General features: G+C 49.7%; 1 protein-coding gene across 1 annotated transcript in view; it reads right to left on the reverse strand.

Moving 5' to 3' along the window:
• myo1d (myosin 1D) overlaps positions 1-11,987 on the reverse strand; it is a 34,216-nt gene extending 22,229 nt beyond the window's left edge. The window contains exons 1-5 of the mRNA XM_047032010.1: positions 11,461-11,987; positions 10,735-10,809; positions 10,475-10,607; positions 10,080-10,246; positions 7,922-8,129 (exon numbers count right to left, since the gene is read on the reverse strand). Coding sequence (XP_046887966.1) covers positions 7,922-8,129; positions 10,080-10,246; positions 10,475-10,585 — 486 coding nt within the window. The 5' untranslated portion in view covers positions 10,586-10,607; positions 10,735-10,809; positions 11,461-11,987. The remainder of the gene's footprint in view (positions 1-7,921; positions 8,130-10,079; positions 10,247-10,474; positions 10,608-10,734; positions 10,810-11,460) is intronic.
• Positions 11,988-16,146: the final 4,159 nt, after the last annotated feature.

Raw genomic sequence — 16,146 nt, forward strand, 5'->3', positions numbered from 1 at the left:
ACCACTACCATATGCTCCCTTCTACTTCCTGATTCATGGAGACCCCTCCAAGAGTAGTTAACACAATGTAAGCTCAAAATGATAACTCTTAATTGCGAGGACGTCGAGGCATAAGTCTATGCTGATGGGGGTACGGGGTTAGGGCGAGGGGTTTTCAAATTCAAATCCATGCCCAATGGTAATGTGGAGATGATGAATATTTAATCTCCAGATGTAAGTGTGAGGACCTTTACGAGAACAAAAGGCCGTTTTTCTTTGTCTGCACATGAAACGTGCAGGCTCTCTCCACCTGAAGAGGGCCAGATGGATGTTCATTAGCAGTCCTGAGGATAAGAGGACTGGATCTTGACTCCTGCCATTCCCCTAGCTCCCCTTCTCCCCTGCCAGACTGGTATCCATCCAGCATGTCTGGGGCAAAGTGTCGCGTGGTGAACTGTCAACAGAGGCGACACAAAGGAAGATCCTGGGCGGTGCCTCACGGCGGTGATCCCCCTGTAATTGACTGGTTCAGTCGCCATCCCAGTTCCAGTCCAGGCAGCTCCCCAGGAGGCCTCCCACCAGCCACTCCAGCACACAAAGATTAGTCAAGACCAGCCTGACAGGAACCTGAACCCTACTGTCCCTTAATGATGACCTCACACCTCCATCCCCACCCCCCGTCCCCACCCCCCGCGCTGCAGCCCTCGGTGACTGACACATGGTAAGGGGGGTTAGAGGGGGTGGGGGTTGGAGGGGGTTGATACATATTCAACACAGCCACCCTGCCCTGTGACAACTCTCCCACATGACTGAGATGTTGATGATGATGAATGAATGCATTCAGCCCCCGCTGTATTAGAGATTTATTTCTTTTCAGATTTAGATTTCATCAGAAGTTCAGGGGAATTAAGCCTTTTCTTAGGACCGTGCTTTAAGATGGTATGGAGGGATTGTGTAGTAGAATAGAGAAAAGGAGATTGCTTAAGGGACCTGTGTGTATTCTAGGTGTGAGACTGGTGGAATTTAGAATTGAACTCACATACCATCAGCCTGTCCAGCTAACTCACTTCCTTTTTACATTTCCACCTTAATTCCTTTTCAGAGCAACTAATATTCTGGAGATAAGAAATGTTTAAACCACTCAAGCTTAAAAAAACAAGCTCACAGTTGGCATTGTGGATAAAGTGCTATCCTTTTCTTTGACTCATGTGGAGTACAACCATGTAACAGGGACAAGACGGCATATGGCAACTGTAGATTGTCTGCAACAGCACAGTCATAACAAGGCCTGCATCAGACCCACCACTGGTAGCTAGCGGCTAAGTGCCTGCTGCGAATGGAGCAGGAATTAGCATGCAGATGGCTCGAGCTGAAGGTGAAAGTGGGCGTTGAGAGAGCATAAAGCAACATGAGATCAGATAAATCCTGACGTAATCTGAATATATTATCTTAAGCCTGTTAAGATATACGACAGGTAAATGGAGAGAAGGGGGTGACACACACAGACAGACAAATACACACACACACACACAAACACGCACACACACACAGACAAACACACTATCTTCCCTCCCACACACTGCATCGGGCGACTGCGCTTAAACAAAGAGGCAGGCGGTGTGGGATTATCACCAGCGAGAAGGCGGGGAGCGAAGATGACACCCAGGGGATGCTGGGTAAATCAGGCCAATAACAAGGCCCGTCCGTCCTCCCGGCCAATAAAGCCATCTGATCAGCCTTTTAGAGACTCCGCCATCATGGTGTTGCTTCCCCTTTGCTCTGGGCTGCTAGATTTACAACCTCATCAAAGCCAATTTGGGGATCTCTACAGCCCAGATTGCTAGGGCTTTATTAGGGGCTCCGAAATGCATGCTGGGTAAAAGCCTTTACAAATGACGCATACCCAGACACTAGCCGGGCTTCTGAGAGTGCAAACGGGTTTAGGATCAGACACAAAAGCGACACATCTGATCCTACAGTCGGCCACACGGAATCCATAACTACCGCATGTGTTTAGTGTGAATCTACAGAGTGCACTCTATTGCTCTAGGACTGCACTTTACAGGCAAACAATCCAAAATAGACCAGCAGCATTTGGGCTTCCCAGTTGGCCCTTTCAATCTTGTGACCAAATAACAGTTTCCCACTGGAAACAACTCAACAAATGAGACATGGAGGAGATGGATAGCCTGCTTGGCCTGGCTGACACACATGACTGGAGCCCTATTTCCACATCCCCCAGGGACATCTGGGTGGCTTTTCAGTGACACGCTCAATACAGCCAGTGTGTGGAGGGGGAGGGAGGCGGAGGGGGTGACACAGTTTAGCAAGGGCACAACACACTCTGACCTCAGGCCGTCGCCAGGGAGACCGGGCCCAGGCACGAGCCAATGAGAATTAGCATTAATCGATAGAGCTTAGGGATGATCGGCACGAGGCCGAGCGGATTACAGACACCCAGGCATCTGACGTCATCCCTGTCACACGCAGCATCATCACTGCCAACAAGGGGACCGGGATCACACAGGGAATCAGAGAGAGATTTCATTCCATTGACAGAGGAAATTGACTTGAATTATAAAGTAGAGACAAAAAATATGACATTGAATATCTCTTGAGGCTCTCTATCTCTTTAGTAGACGGGAGAAAGTATTGGATTTTATCAGCAATTTGAGTCTTGAACAAAGTCACCCATGGCCCGATATGCTTCTATCACTCACAAGGATTCATGCAAGGCCATTGCAACACTAAGGGCATTTCAAAACTATCTATTGTACAGTGTGCATGATAGGGACTTGCAAGACCGCAAAGCTGCTGAAATTCCTGGAGAAAAAAAAATGTTCTTGACATCGATTCATCAGTGTTCAAAAGAAGTTCATCTGAGAACTTAGATTTTGAAGACAGGACTGAAAGAAGACAGGAGATGTAACCAAGAAGAACCTTGCACGGCAGAGAGAGAGAGAGAGGGAGAGAGAGAGAGAGAGAGAGAGAGAGAGAGAGAGAGAGAGAGAGAGAGAGAGAGACAGAAAAAGAGAGAGACAGAAAAAGAGAGAGACAGAAAAAGAGAGAGAGAGTTGATTCCAGGAGGACTTAGAGAATGGCAAGTGAAGGTCATATCGGTAGAAAGCAGGACACTTTGGCTTTTTGCCAAACCTTGGTTGCTATGGTGAGAGCCCCTTGGCTGTTGTAGCCATCACTATGTCTGTGATTCTTTCTGACTACCAGTGGCTAGTTCCCAATGTACAACCGTAGACACTTTATTCTATTTCGCAACTACTCTGCATATTTCTCTGCATGATTTTCCCCTTTGTCCCCAACCATGAATCAAACGATGCAGTAGACTACAGTAATTATGTTCTTTGTTTCTATTTTCAACTGTGGGAAGCTGTGGTGAGGCAGGTTGCTTCCCAAAGGGAACACTCAGTTTGTCTCAGTGTTTAGCTGGAGGGATCAAAGACGTGAAGATAACAGAAACGCAGAAAGAGAGAGAGAGGAAGGGAACAATCCTGCTACTATTCATCAAAGTCCTCCTTAATGATATCTGGGTATTCCACTGTGCCTAGGCGCTGCCATTGACAAATACAGAATAAAAGACAGGAGAGAGAGGCTGGGGTGAGAGAGGGAGAGAGGGACTAGGTGAGAGAGAGAGAGAGACAGAGAGAGAGAGAGAGAGAGAGAGAGAGAGAGAGAGAGAGAGAGAGAGCGACAGAGAGAGGTGGTTTGGTGTTTTATGTGGCAGTATGCCTACTGAGGTGAGGCATACTGAAGTGTATTGCAGGTGTCATGGAGTTGTAATGTACTGTGAGCAGCAGCAGAACGCCGGGCATGTTTGATAACGGCTGTGTCACAAGCTAGGGGATCGTCTTTCTGCTGAGGCTGGGGAAGAGGCTGGGGAAGAGGCTGGGGTGGAGGCTGGGGAGGAGGCTGGGAGGAGCCTGGGGAGGAGGCTGGGGAGGAGGCTGGGGAGGAGGCTGGGGGGAGACTGGGGAGGAGGCTGGGGAAGAGGCTGGGGTGGAGGCTGGGGAGGAGGCTGGGGAGGAGGCTGGGGAGGAGGCTGGGGAGGAGGCTGGGGAAGAGGCTGGGGAGGGAGGGGGAGGAGGCTGGGAGGAGACTGGGGAGGAGGCTGGGGAGGAGGCTGGGAGGAGACTGGGGAGGAGGCTGGGGAAGAGGCTGGGGTGGAGGCTGGGGAGGAGGCTGGGAGGAGACTGGGGAGGAGGCTGGGGAGGAGGCTGGGGAGGAGACTGGGGAGGAGGCTGGGGAGGAGGCTGGGGAAGAGGCTTGGGAGGAGGCTGAGGAGGAGGCTGGGGAGGAGGCTGGGGAGGAGGCTGGGGGGAGGCTAGGGTGGAGGCTGGGAGGAGACTGGGGAGGAGGCTGGGGAGGAGGCTGGGGAGGAGACTGGGGAGGAGGCTGGGGAGGAGGCTGGGAGGAGACTGGGGAGGAGGCTGGGGAAGAGGCTTGGGAGGAGGCTGGGGAGGAGGCTGGGGGAGGAGGCTGGGGAGGAGGCTGGGGGGAGGCTAGGGAGGAGGCTAGGGAGGAGGCTGGAAGGAGGGGAACAGTTCTGGCTGGTTAGGCAGACACGAAGCGAGCTAGCTAGTCTCCAGCCCCGACTGATAAAACCACAGCAACAAAGCCACATGTAAAGCTTTCAGAAGCAATTAAACCTTAAGCTCGCAATACACATGGGACCTTCCTCCTAGTCTTTCGTCAACCCCTGCAAAGGCTACTACTGACTGACACTGTGATGAGGATGCCTGAGCTTAAAATGTATGAAATATTCATTTAAGACGAGGGGGGGGGGGGGGGGGGGGGGGGGGGGGGGGGGGGGGGGGGAGCTCATGAATAATTCAAACCTCTGTATTTATGTTGGACTGAGGTATTTTAGTCCCTGTTAGCCTTTAACGGGCCTGCCGGTTCTCTAGGCTTGGGATTGGCTGGTGGAATATAATGATGTGTGTTCTGAATGGGCTGCTCCAGTGGATGAGATGTGGGTCACTCAGAGAGATAGAGAGCAATCAGTTGTAATAGGACCAGGGCTGAGAGCTGTGGACGGGAGGCAGAGAATCCTGGGTTCTGGCCGGCAGCCTCGGGGAACAACGCAGAACCGGAGCGGAACGGCTTAGGCGAGGAACGCAGGAGAACAGGGCGGAAACGAGGAACGACGGAGAGAAAGGCAGCGTGAAATGAGACTGTGAAAGAGTCGGGATCTGTGTCTCCTTCCTCCTCCCTCTCTCACTTTCGGTCCATCCCCCTCCCCCCTTCCTCGAGCTAGCATCCCCTCCCCCCTCCCATTCCCTGGACGAGTAGAGGTTACGCTCATTTAAGGAGCTAAAAGGAGGGGGTAGGGAGGAGGAAAGTACACAATGTACCCTGGTTCTCTGCATGAGGAACCATGGAGAGCGACACCTTAAGTCTCCCGTTCCTTGGTCCTAACCCCGGAGCCCTCAGCCTGGTTGTGACCCAGGCTACTCCGGGCATCTGTCAGGGGGTACGGGAAGAGAGAGAGATCTCCTGGCGCAGGCTCCGGCACCCTTGGCAGAATGGGCCCAGTTGGCGTAAGCCTCAGTGGTGTGCCAGGTGCTGATAAGGGGATTGCTTGGCACAGATGCCGAGCCCTAGTTTAAGCTCGAGTTGTTTGTGTGAGAGACATAGAGAGTCAACACCTCAGTCAGTGGATTTACTATAAATGTGTGTCTGTGTGTCTGTTTGTGTGTGCCTTTCATCATCTTGACATTGACTGAGGTCAAGACTAAATGATCTTTTCGCAACACATTCAATGTGAAAAACTGTCTGATGTTTGTTTTTGTAAAAAAAAAAAAAAAAACTGTTATCACCTCGGGGCTTTCTGCTTGGTTATCAAAGCATGAACATCCTTTGAGATAATATCAGGTAGGATTCTCCTCAGGGAACAGCAGGAACATGAGTCCAGAATGTCTGTCTGGGAGCCAACCAACAAATGATGATCAATACAGAGGTCAAATAATCAATTTGATTGGGGTCAATTTGGTTGATCCAACCCTCTGATGCGTGAACCCAAGGCTGGTGGTCTGATTGCACCACAGTCCTTGGGGAGAGATTACCCAAGACGAGGTATTGTAATGGAATCTTCTCACATGTATTTGATGCAATAACATAGTGGGTGAACGGTCAATCTTCATTCTGCAAGAACGGCACTTATACAAGATGAAGAGGAAGGGCTGGACCAGGGATTCGAACCTCAAACCACCCAGGAGCCCATTGCGAACCAGGACACCCGGTACAGCAAAATGTAGACAAACAGATGTTAGGATTTCCCGTTCCTTCAATCAAGAGAAGCAGATCCTTTGAGAAGAGCAGACAGGACAAATGGAGCAAGTCTGACAGCAAACTAAAGCCTGCGAGCAAAACGACATCCTTCACTTGCCACAAACTCATTTCCGATGCATAAACAGGGTTTTTATACTGGATTGATTGAAGGTGTCTTATAAAACACGTCACAGCGCACGCTACATAATTACACCCTGCTGAGAACTAGCCCACCTCAGCTGTCGGAAACTCAGCCATGCAGCATTTGTTTACAGTCTACTAAAAGAGAGAAGATGGCAGGTGAATGCAATTTCCATATCCCAACATCTCTCATCACACTTCAAGTGGAGATAGTGTTAGTATTATGTTGTTCAAGACAGAGCAATAACTTGAATGTATGTGGAGGTCTGTGCCTCGGTGTCATGAAACTGTCAATACGATGAAGCAGTTTACGTGCAGCAATGTACGTCTTTGCTTAGCTTTAGCCACGAGCGACTACCTGATATAATGGGGAGCTGGACCAAGATCTATATAGCTCTCGTAATCCCCTGTTTTTGCATGTAAAGTGAACATTCACCATCTCAGGGTTCCTTCCACCGTGCAGTAATGAGCCACTGTTCGCTTTTATACTGTTTTTAGAGAGAGAGAGAAAGAGAGACAAGGTGAGAGAGAGAGAGACTAGGTGAGAGAGAGAGAGACTAGGTGAGAGAGAGAGAGAGACAAGGTGAGAGAGAGAAAGAGAGACAAGGTGAGAGAGAGAGAGACTAGGTGAGAGAGAGAGACTAGTTGAGAGAGAGGGACAGAGAGAGAGACTAGCTGAGAGAGAGGGACAGAGAGAGAGAGACACTAGGTGAGAGAGAGAGAGACAGAGAGTGAGAGAGCTAACACTATAACGACGCAATATTACTTTAGCACCAAAAATAACAAAGTGCCATAATAACAGACATGCAGGTCAAGAGCTTTTTCTCAGAGTTTCTCCCATCTCTGAAGTTATTCATATGCAAAACTCGGCCTCGTGAATTTCAATGAGAAACACAATCCGGCTAGCAACAAGATAATGAGGTCAGCGGATAATAGGTATCTTCAAATGGCAATCAGCTTAAGACAGATGTTTGTGAGGGAGTCTCTTCTAATCTGTGTCAGCACAGCGCTCAACACGAGCCCAGCACATCCCCTGCAGAGCGTGTGGGCTGGATGCAGATATAAAGGTTGTGCATATGGGCTGGTCACCTCCACTACATAAGGGGAGCCATGGGAGAGTCAGCTTACACCAGGCAAGCTGTGTCCACACAACACAAACAACCTCATATGGAGGTGCTAGTTCATCACCACCTGCTGTTTGGAGAATGACAGTTGATACAGTAAACCCTCCCATGTCCTAAACCTCTATTCCCCGACACACACTGTATGCATTACATTTACATTTAGTCATTTAGCAGACGCTCTTATCCAGAGCGACTTACAGTAAGTACAGGGACATTCTCCCCGAGGCAAGTAGGGTGAAATGCCTTACCCAAAGACACAACGTCATTTGGCACGGCCGCGAATCGAACCAACAACCTTTTGATTTATTGCCCGACTCCTTAACCGCTCAGCCACCTGAGTATCTGTATGCAGCGATCAACAGACAGAGTGGGCCTAGGCTAAGACGTGAGCTGACCTTCTGGAGGAAAAGGACGATCCTGGTGACCATGTCGGCCCTCTGGTCCTCCAGGCTGAAGAGTGTGCGCGGCGTGCGGATGAACACCTTGGTCTTGCCGTACGCCACGTCGTGGTCGAAGCCGCAGCCCTGTAGGAGGCGTTTGACTGCCTCCTTGTCTGACGGCAGGTCGTGGTTGGGCCAGGTGAACTCTGAGATCATCTTGTACCTGGGATGGAGGAGGAGGAAGAGGAGGAAGAGGGGGAGGAGGAAGAGGAGGAGGGGGGGGAGGAAGAGGGGGATAAGGAAGAGGGGGAGGAGGAGGAAGAGGAGAAGGGGGAGGAAGAGGGGGAGGAGGAGGGTTAAGGATGAGTCACAGTAGGACAGTGCAGCCATACCTTCTGTAGATGGCCAAGGTGGATTTCAGTCCTCCATTTTTCTTGGTTTCAATTGTTGTAACTTTGGTTGTCATTTAATCATTCAAGAAACAAACAGAATGTCCATTTCAAATAATAGACACTTTTGACGTGTTCACCTTGGTTTCACGTCACTGAAAGCCCAAGCTTTGTTTGGTAGCTTGGAAAGTGAGTCAGGCCAGAGAACAACACAAACAGACAGCGGGGAGAAACAGAAGGGTTGGACAGACTGAAAAGAGACTGAAACGCTCTTTTATCACTGCCAAGACGAGCCCAAACACTGTCACCAGGCCTGTCGACATAGTCCTGCAGCAGTCATTTCACAGTCCTTAAGCTGCCAGACAATGACGTCATACAATAATCCAACCCATGATTTGAGGGAGGCAGCTAGAAAAGTGTGTTTTACAAAACGATCACGCCGTTAGCTAATCCTCTTTAACCTTCCCAGGCTAGGGTAGTAGGGGAACCAGACAGCTGGACAACAGGAACACGACTTGAGCCATTATGTCCATGTGCGTGTGACTGTCGGGATCTAGTCCTGATCTGCCATTTGGGGACACGCCTGAGAGCCTGCACTGCTGAAAATCCCTCTGACACAGTCAAATACCAGAGCTCCTAAAAACCAATGACACGCCAAGATAAAATCTCACATTCCGTACATAATGAAAAGGAGCGTGTGTGCGAGCGTATCGGGTTCAATGCCGAATGCCGAGTTCCTGCAGTGATGTTACTGCTGTCGCACAAGCGCCCACTTTGCGTCTTGGGGACAGACGAGATGTGACGTGTGACCCAGGTCCTCGGCAGAGTCTCTGTGCAGACGTGGGAGCTGTGAGTGGCCGCTCCGCCCACCTCTCCTCCACGTCACACGTCAAGCCCCAGAGACGACTGGGGCATGTTCTGGGATCAGGAAGTCCTTTCATGTTAAAGTCCAAGCAGAGCAAACACTTGTCAATAATGAATGAACCAACTTCAGGGAGGATACAGACAGAGAGGTAGAGATGAAAAAGTCTCATGTCAATAGCAGGCCGAGTAGCAGTGATTTTTTTGGCAGCGACGATCGATCCTTCCTCATACAAGCCTAAGTAAAAGTTGTCTAACTCCACATTCAAGCACACCAACTGTACTCTGACTCAAAATCAATTCACTGCTAAGCAGTGCTGTAGGGCTGGTCCTGGTCTAAGGCAGTGTAAATACTGTACTTTCCTGGTCTAGGGCAGTGTAAACACTGTACTGTCTAGGGCAGTGTAAATACTGTACTTTCCTGGTCTAGGGCAGTGTAAATACTGTACTTTCCTGGTCTAGGGCAGTGTAAACACTGTACTTTCCTTCTCTAGGGCAGTGTAAACACTGTACTGTCCTGGTCTGGGGCAGTGTAAATACTGTACTGTCCTGGTCTAGGGCAGTGTAAAGTGTACTGTACTGTCCTGGTCTGGGGCAGTGTAAACACTGTACTGTCCTGGTCTGGGGCAGTGTAAACACTGTACTGTCCTGGTCTGGGGCAGTGTAAACACTGTACTGTCCTGGTCTGGGGCAGTGTAAACACTGTACTGTCCTGGTCTGGGGCAGTGTAAACACTGTACTGTCCTGGTCTGGGGCAGTGTAAACACTGTAGTGGAAGACGTGACCAGTCAGGTGTGAGATTGTCCGAACATCTCCCGACTGCCTCCTTCAGAGAGGATGTTAGAGACAGAGACAAGGCTCCGCACAGACCCCCCTCCCGCCAGGAGACGACCTCCTCCCCCCCAGACTGGATCAGCACGTACCTCTGGAGGAAGCGTGGGTAGGTCTGGCGGTTGGCGAAACCGGCCCTGCGCACTCGTACGTTCTCCAGCAGGCCCAGGTACTCCACCTGGTGACGGCAGCGCTCCTGCTCAAACAGCAGGGGGGACTTGACCTCGTTAGGCTTGATGCAGCGGACGTAGTAGGGCTCCTGAACACCAGGGGACGATGGTTAGAGAATGTGTCGGCCACTGTTTGCAATCTCATGGGGTTGTGTCAGAGCCTACGTAGCTAAGCTAAGCTAGTACTTTTAAACAATGTAAAACAAGAATTGGCCAGAAACAGATACCATGTATAAGTGGACACAGAGAAAATGCCTTATTCTTGAGTGTCTATGTCTAACAGGTTAGGAGACAGAGGCTTGGTCCCTCCCCCTCACCTTGCATGCCAAGTTCTCCACCAATGAGATCATGGAGTTCTTGAAGAGGGTGGCGGCCGTCAGGGGTCGCTTGGTGACCTCTGTGATGCTCAGCTTGCCCTCAGGCCACATGTTCTTCAGAACTGGGTTCGAACTACGGAGAGAGGGACGAGGAGGAGGAGGAAGAGAGGAGAGGTGGAGACAAATCAGTGAGGGATGAGAGGATGATATACAGTGAAGAGAAGAATAGAGGTTGGTATGTTGTGTGTGAAGAGTCTGACCTGTTATACAAGAGCCTCTTGAAGTCCTGGAAGAGTGTGTCTTTGTTTTTGTCGATAAAACTAACCACAGAGTACCTGTACAAAAACACACACACTCGATTCAGCTCCTGTGTATTTTAAGCGGGCCTGTTAAATGACACCAGCAGTACCTCGTCCCTCCTTGGAGACAATTACAACTAAACGAATCCCAGACAAAGTCGCCCAAAATCCTGTTTTAGTGTGAAGTGTCTGAGCCATCTGTGGGTTAAGTGCTGCCGACCCAGGGGGAGAGCGGAGCCTTACAGGGCCTGTCTCTCAGGGCTGAGTGCTCCCTGCAGCAGCCAGCGCGGGCAGGCAGGCAGGATGCAGGGAGCACCTCCGCATCCTGGAGGGGGGATTTATAGCCAGCTCCTCTCAGAAGCCATATATTAACCACGGGAAAGACCGCCAGGATGACTTAATGACATAATGTGGCGCTATATATCTATTTATTACCTGACACATTCTGATGAGGTCATATTCCAAAATGGAGCTCTTTCCTGACATTTTGTCAGTTAAGGCATTCAAAAAATACAGGAGAATTGTTAGGCCTTTAGTTCTAGAGACAGGCCTTCATTTATACTGGATATATAAAGCCTGAATGAAATTAGAATACTCTAGATTATACTGCTAACACTTATTAATGAGCGCTTTCCTAACAAAGTAAATGCATGCCATTGTGATATGCAATAACAATTAGATACTTACACAACATCGCCTGCATAATGGCGGATTCTGAAGTCTCTGTCAAACTCCAAACTCTTGTCAGTTGGGGACAGCTAAGGGTAGAGTGAGAGATAAAGAGAGAGAGAGACAGAGAGAGACAGAGAAGGGGGAGGGCAAGACAGAGACAGAGAGGAGCGGAAGAGAGAGAGTCACTTTTTGACATTAATGCAGAGGCTGCCATCTTCCTGGCGCTGCTATAGGATTACAGATGTGGCATGCTGTTATGCTTTACTGGAAAGCAGCCGCCGCTCTCGTCCCTGTCTGCCCCCAAATAGCCTGGCCGGCTCCACCCATTAGTGCAGTGGAACAGAGGAGGCAGTGGTGCAGAAAACAAGGCTGCAAAAACACTAGCAGTCAGGTGGGATACGTTCTAGCTACTCCAACGCTAGATGGGAAGTATGAGAGAGAGGGAGACGTTCTTAGAGCGAGCGACGGAAGGGAGCTTCAGGAGAAGGGGGCAAAGAGAAGAGAGAGAGAGAGAGAGAGAGAGAGAGAGAGAGAGAGAGAGAGAGAGAGAGAGAGAGAGAGAGAGAGAGAGAGAGAGAGAGATGAGTGATGTTGAAATCTGTGCATTTGAAATATGAATGAGCTGTGTGTGTGTGTGTGTGCTGCAGTGGGAGCTGCTACAGATGACTGTATGTAGGCCACTGGTGGAGTGGGAGGGAAGGGGCAGAGTGACAGGAAATGCAGGGTTCTGCTGCAGCCCTACCACACCTCCTTAACAAGCGTGTGCGCGTGCGTGCGTGGGTACACAGTGACTCATCCATATGCACGTCGAAGTTCATGCGACTGATCGGCAAAGCTGAATAAGTGAGCTGAAGGTATATTTAAATGCATACGTTCCGGGTGAACTTTATGAGAGAGACCAGCACTGTCCTCAGCCTGAGGGCAGACTCTAGGACCCTGAAGGCGCCAGAGGCTGCCCAGTGGGTACATGGGAAGTTACTCACTGAGTGAAGTTACATAAGACCCGCTGCCATTCATAAAACATGGCGCTGACGAGAGAGGCATCCCATGTCATTATACGACAAGGCAGAACTGATTAGCAGACAGAAATAGGCCTGAGGCATTGAGAAGATTAGAGAAACTGGCGACAAATGAACCAGAACCCCTTCTAAGCTGTTTGGACTGACAGGAAGTTCTATAAAAAGGGAGAACAGGGTGTATAAAGGAACAGAGAGAGAGATGTAAAAATGTCTCTTTCTTCTTCTTCGGAACGTTCTACCCCAATGGTGTTTCTATTGTTAGGGCCAACGCTGTGTGTTCCCAGGGTTTGAGAGAGGAGGATGACTCATCGAGCCAAAAGTGGGCTCACACATGGAAGGAGGAGAGAAAGCAGTCCCTTAAGAGAGGTGCGAGGAAAGGAGAATATTTCACAGACAGGCTCACACAATGGAGGTACATCACACAGCATGAGTCATGCCGGAAACATGTTGAAAGGGGACGTTTTGTGACTGGATGTTTGTGCTCAGGAGTAACAATACACTTACATCTGAACATCATTCAGTTGGTACAGTATCTTGCACAGAAATGACTTCAATTGTTATACTTGGATTTGGTGACAGCAAATTCTGCACATTGATTGACATTGTGACAGCAACAGGTAACATATCAGGTGATTAGGGACCAAGGAAGTGCAGCTCCACATCTAGGCAGATGTCCCAGACAGATGTCTGTGTGCTGTGCGAGGGAGAATGAAGGCCCACTGACACTAGGTACTAGTGGGGCCAAACCTCCAAGCCCTGCCAGACACACCACCAGCCAGACACACCAACACACAGTGTGCCAGTCAGACACACAGTGTGCCAGCCAGCCCTCCCCAAAAGATATAGGCCTACAGCCAGCCAGTCAGACAGGCGAACAGATAAGACAGACAGACAGGCAAGGATGGGCACAGATAATAGAGTCAGACAGGCGAACAAATCGACAGACAGACAGACAGACAGGCACACAGATAAGACAGACAGACAGACAGGCGAACAGATAGACAGACAGACAGGCACACAGATAAGACAGTCAGACAGGCGAACAGACAGTCAGACAGACGAACAGATAGACAGACAGACGGAGAGACAGACATGGAAACAGACATGAATAGCAGAAATGGAGGCAGTAAGATTGGTTCTGCTGAGAGCTTCAGTGTCCTCATCCTCATCTTTCACACACAATCAGACCCCCTCCTCACACACACACCCACACACAATACCAGTGCCAGCTATACTATTACCACCTCCCTCTCTGTCTGAAACACTGGATAATATCGGAGAAGAGGGGACGAGGGAAGCTGAGGAACAAAGGAAAAGATGATGGAGGGATGGGGGCCAAAACAATAGATGAGAAAGAAATGCATATAAAGAGAGAAAGAGAGAGTTAGAGATGTATGGACAGTGTCTACAAAATAAAAAGAAAGGGATTGGGAGGAGTGGTTACCATCTCGTGCTAACGCCTCGAAATTCCTCTTTTATTAACAGAGAGATGAGAGGAGAGAGCCAGGGCTGAGGACCGAAGCCTCCCAGGTACCCAGAGGACAGTGGCAGGCAGGCAGGCATGGAGGGGGGGAGGGAGGGAGGGCCAAAGAGAAAGAATCTTCAAGCATATTTACAAAGTCAAACATACTCACGTATATTCAAGTTGTCAATAAGTATGTAAGTATTGCCAAAGAAATCTAAATTTTCAGGACATTTCCAATTCTGTGGAAAAAGCTCTTCATTATCTGACAGTCAGACAAGAGACATGCCAAATTCCAATAATACCATACTGCACAAACACTTTGCAATATTGTATGGCCTTGTTCAGTGTCACATTCATTAGGAGATAAATGACTATTTGTCTGTTCATCCTCAGCAACACAGAGTTTTGAATTAGAAAATCTATTGTACACATTTGCAGTGTTTGCTAACCAAATGAGCCAGTTCAACCTTTCTGCTGCTGTGTACATAGGGTAGTATACATGAGAAGCCTTTGTGTTTTCTAACACCCTGGTCTTTAAATGGGTGGACAGCTTTTACAACAAGACCCCTGCTGTCACCTCAGCACCTGCGTTTCTCATCCTCCTGCCCAGTTCACACCCTGTAGCCTCTCTCCCTCTCTCTCCCTCTGTCTCCCTCTCCCTCTCCCTCTCCCTGTCTGTCTCCCCTCTCTCTCTCTCTCTCTCTCTCTCTCTCTCTCTCTCTCTCTCTCTCTCTCTCTCTGTCTGTCTGTCTGTCCCTCCCTCCCTCCCTCCCTCCCTCCCTCCCCCTCTCTCTCTCTCTCTCTCTCTCCCCCTCCCTCCCTCCCTCCCTCCCTCTCCCTCGTCTCTCCTCTCCTCCAGGGCCATCCTGTTCACCACCTGTGCTTCTCTCCCCTCCCCGCTGCCTCAGATGGCACCTGCAGGGACAGGCCCCAGTGCTGCCAGCCCGGCCCGACGGTCTCCAAACCTGTCACTCAACCACGGCAGGAGCCCGTCAGAGCCCTGCAGAAGGAGGGATTATAACCCTGGCCCTCCCAGGCAACACACATGCTCCAGCTGGGCTGTGTGTTGAGCATCTAAACCCCACTGCCTCTCTGGATCACCTTCTGGCTGTCTCAAACCACCAATCAAGACGTCTCACCGACCGGGAAACGGCGAAACCTGATATGAAATGCATCCCGGATCCTAAAAGGGATCCAAACCCAGAGTGCTGATGGGAGGGGCTCTTTCTCCTCTAAATCACATCCCTGTTAGTGTCCTCCCAGCCTCTCGAGCGCTTGTGCTCACTCTAGATAATGAACAGCCCATTCTCATTATTTGCGGGCACCACCACATGGCCTGTGAAAGCTTGATCACTCAACACAGCCTCTAGTACATGTACAGACACACACACACACCATCAGCGTCAGCACCTGAACAAAGCACGTGCAGAAAGAGCAGAGAGCAGGTTCAGAGGGTAGCTAAAGAGAGAGAGAGAGAGAGAGAGAGAGAGAGAGAGAGAGAGAGAGAGAGAGAGAGAGAGAGAGAGAAAAAGAAAGCGAGAGAAAGAAAGCAAGAGAAAGAGCGAGAGGTAGAAGGAAGAGAAGGGTATAGATGCTGCTGTGACTTGCCTTCCCAGCAGGAATAACCGTGTCAGCAAATAATTTATAGAGTAAAAAAAAAAAAAACATCTGGGAGGATCAAAGCGACCTGAGGAAACAGCAGAGCAGGGCGGATGGTAGGGATGAGCAGGAAGACATTCCCAAACGCTGCAGTGGAGGTCAGACACACTGGTGTACATGCAATAAAGAAGCAGCGCTTCCGGCAGCAAAATACAAACTTCAGTTGGAATAAGTTGTGCAAAGCCCCGAATATGTAAATAACCAGAAATACAACTCGCGAATGTGATAAAAACACACATAATTATTGATTTCATCAGGGTGTTTTTGGTACTGAAGGAATATAGATAGTGTGTGAGGCGTTCACAGGAAGATGGTGGGGATATTTCCACAGAGACAACACAGTGATAGAGGCTGCCCCACCACATGAGGAACAGGCTCTGGGGAAACCTGCATGAACAACACTTCTTTTCACTTCCTGACCACTTCTAACACCCTTTCATGCAGCGATCGCTCTGGAAAAGTCAGGGACAAACAAAATCAACTTTAAATGTTCTAGCCAATCATCCGGTAGCACTTTCATCTAAGAGAAAGGTCTGTGTAAACAAGCCTGCAGCTCCC

The sequence above is a fragment of the Hypomesus transpacificus genome, chromosome 13 (genome assembly GCF_021917145.1).
Source record: "Hypomesus transpacificus isolate Combined female chromosome 13, fHypTra1, whole genome shotgun sequence".
Taxonomy (NCBI): Eukaryota; Metazoa; Chordata; class Actinopteri; order Osmeriformes; family Osmeridae; genus Hypomesus; species Hypomesus transpacificus.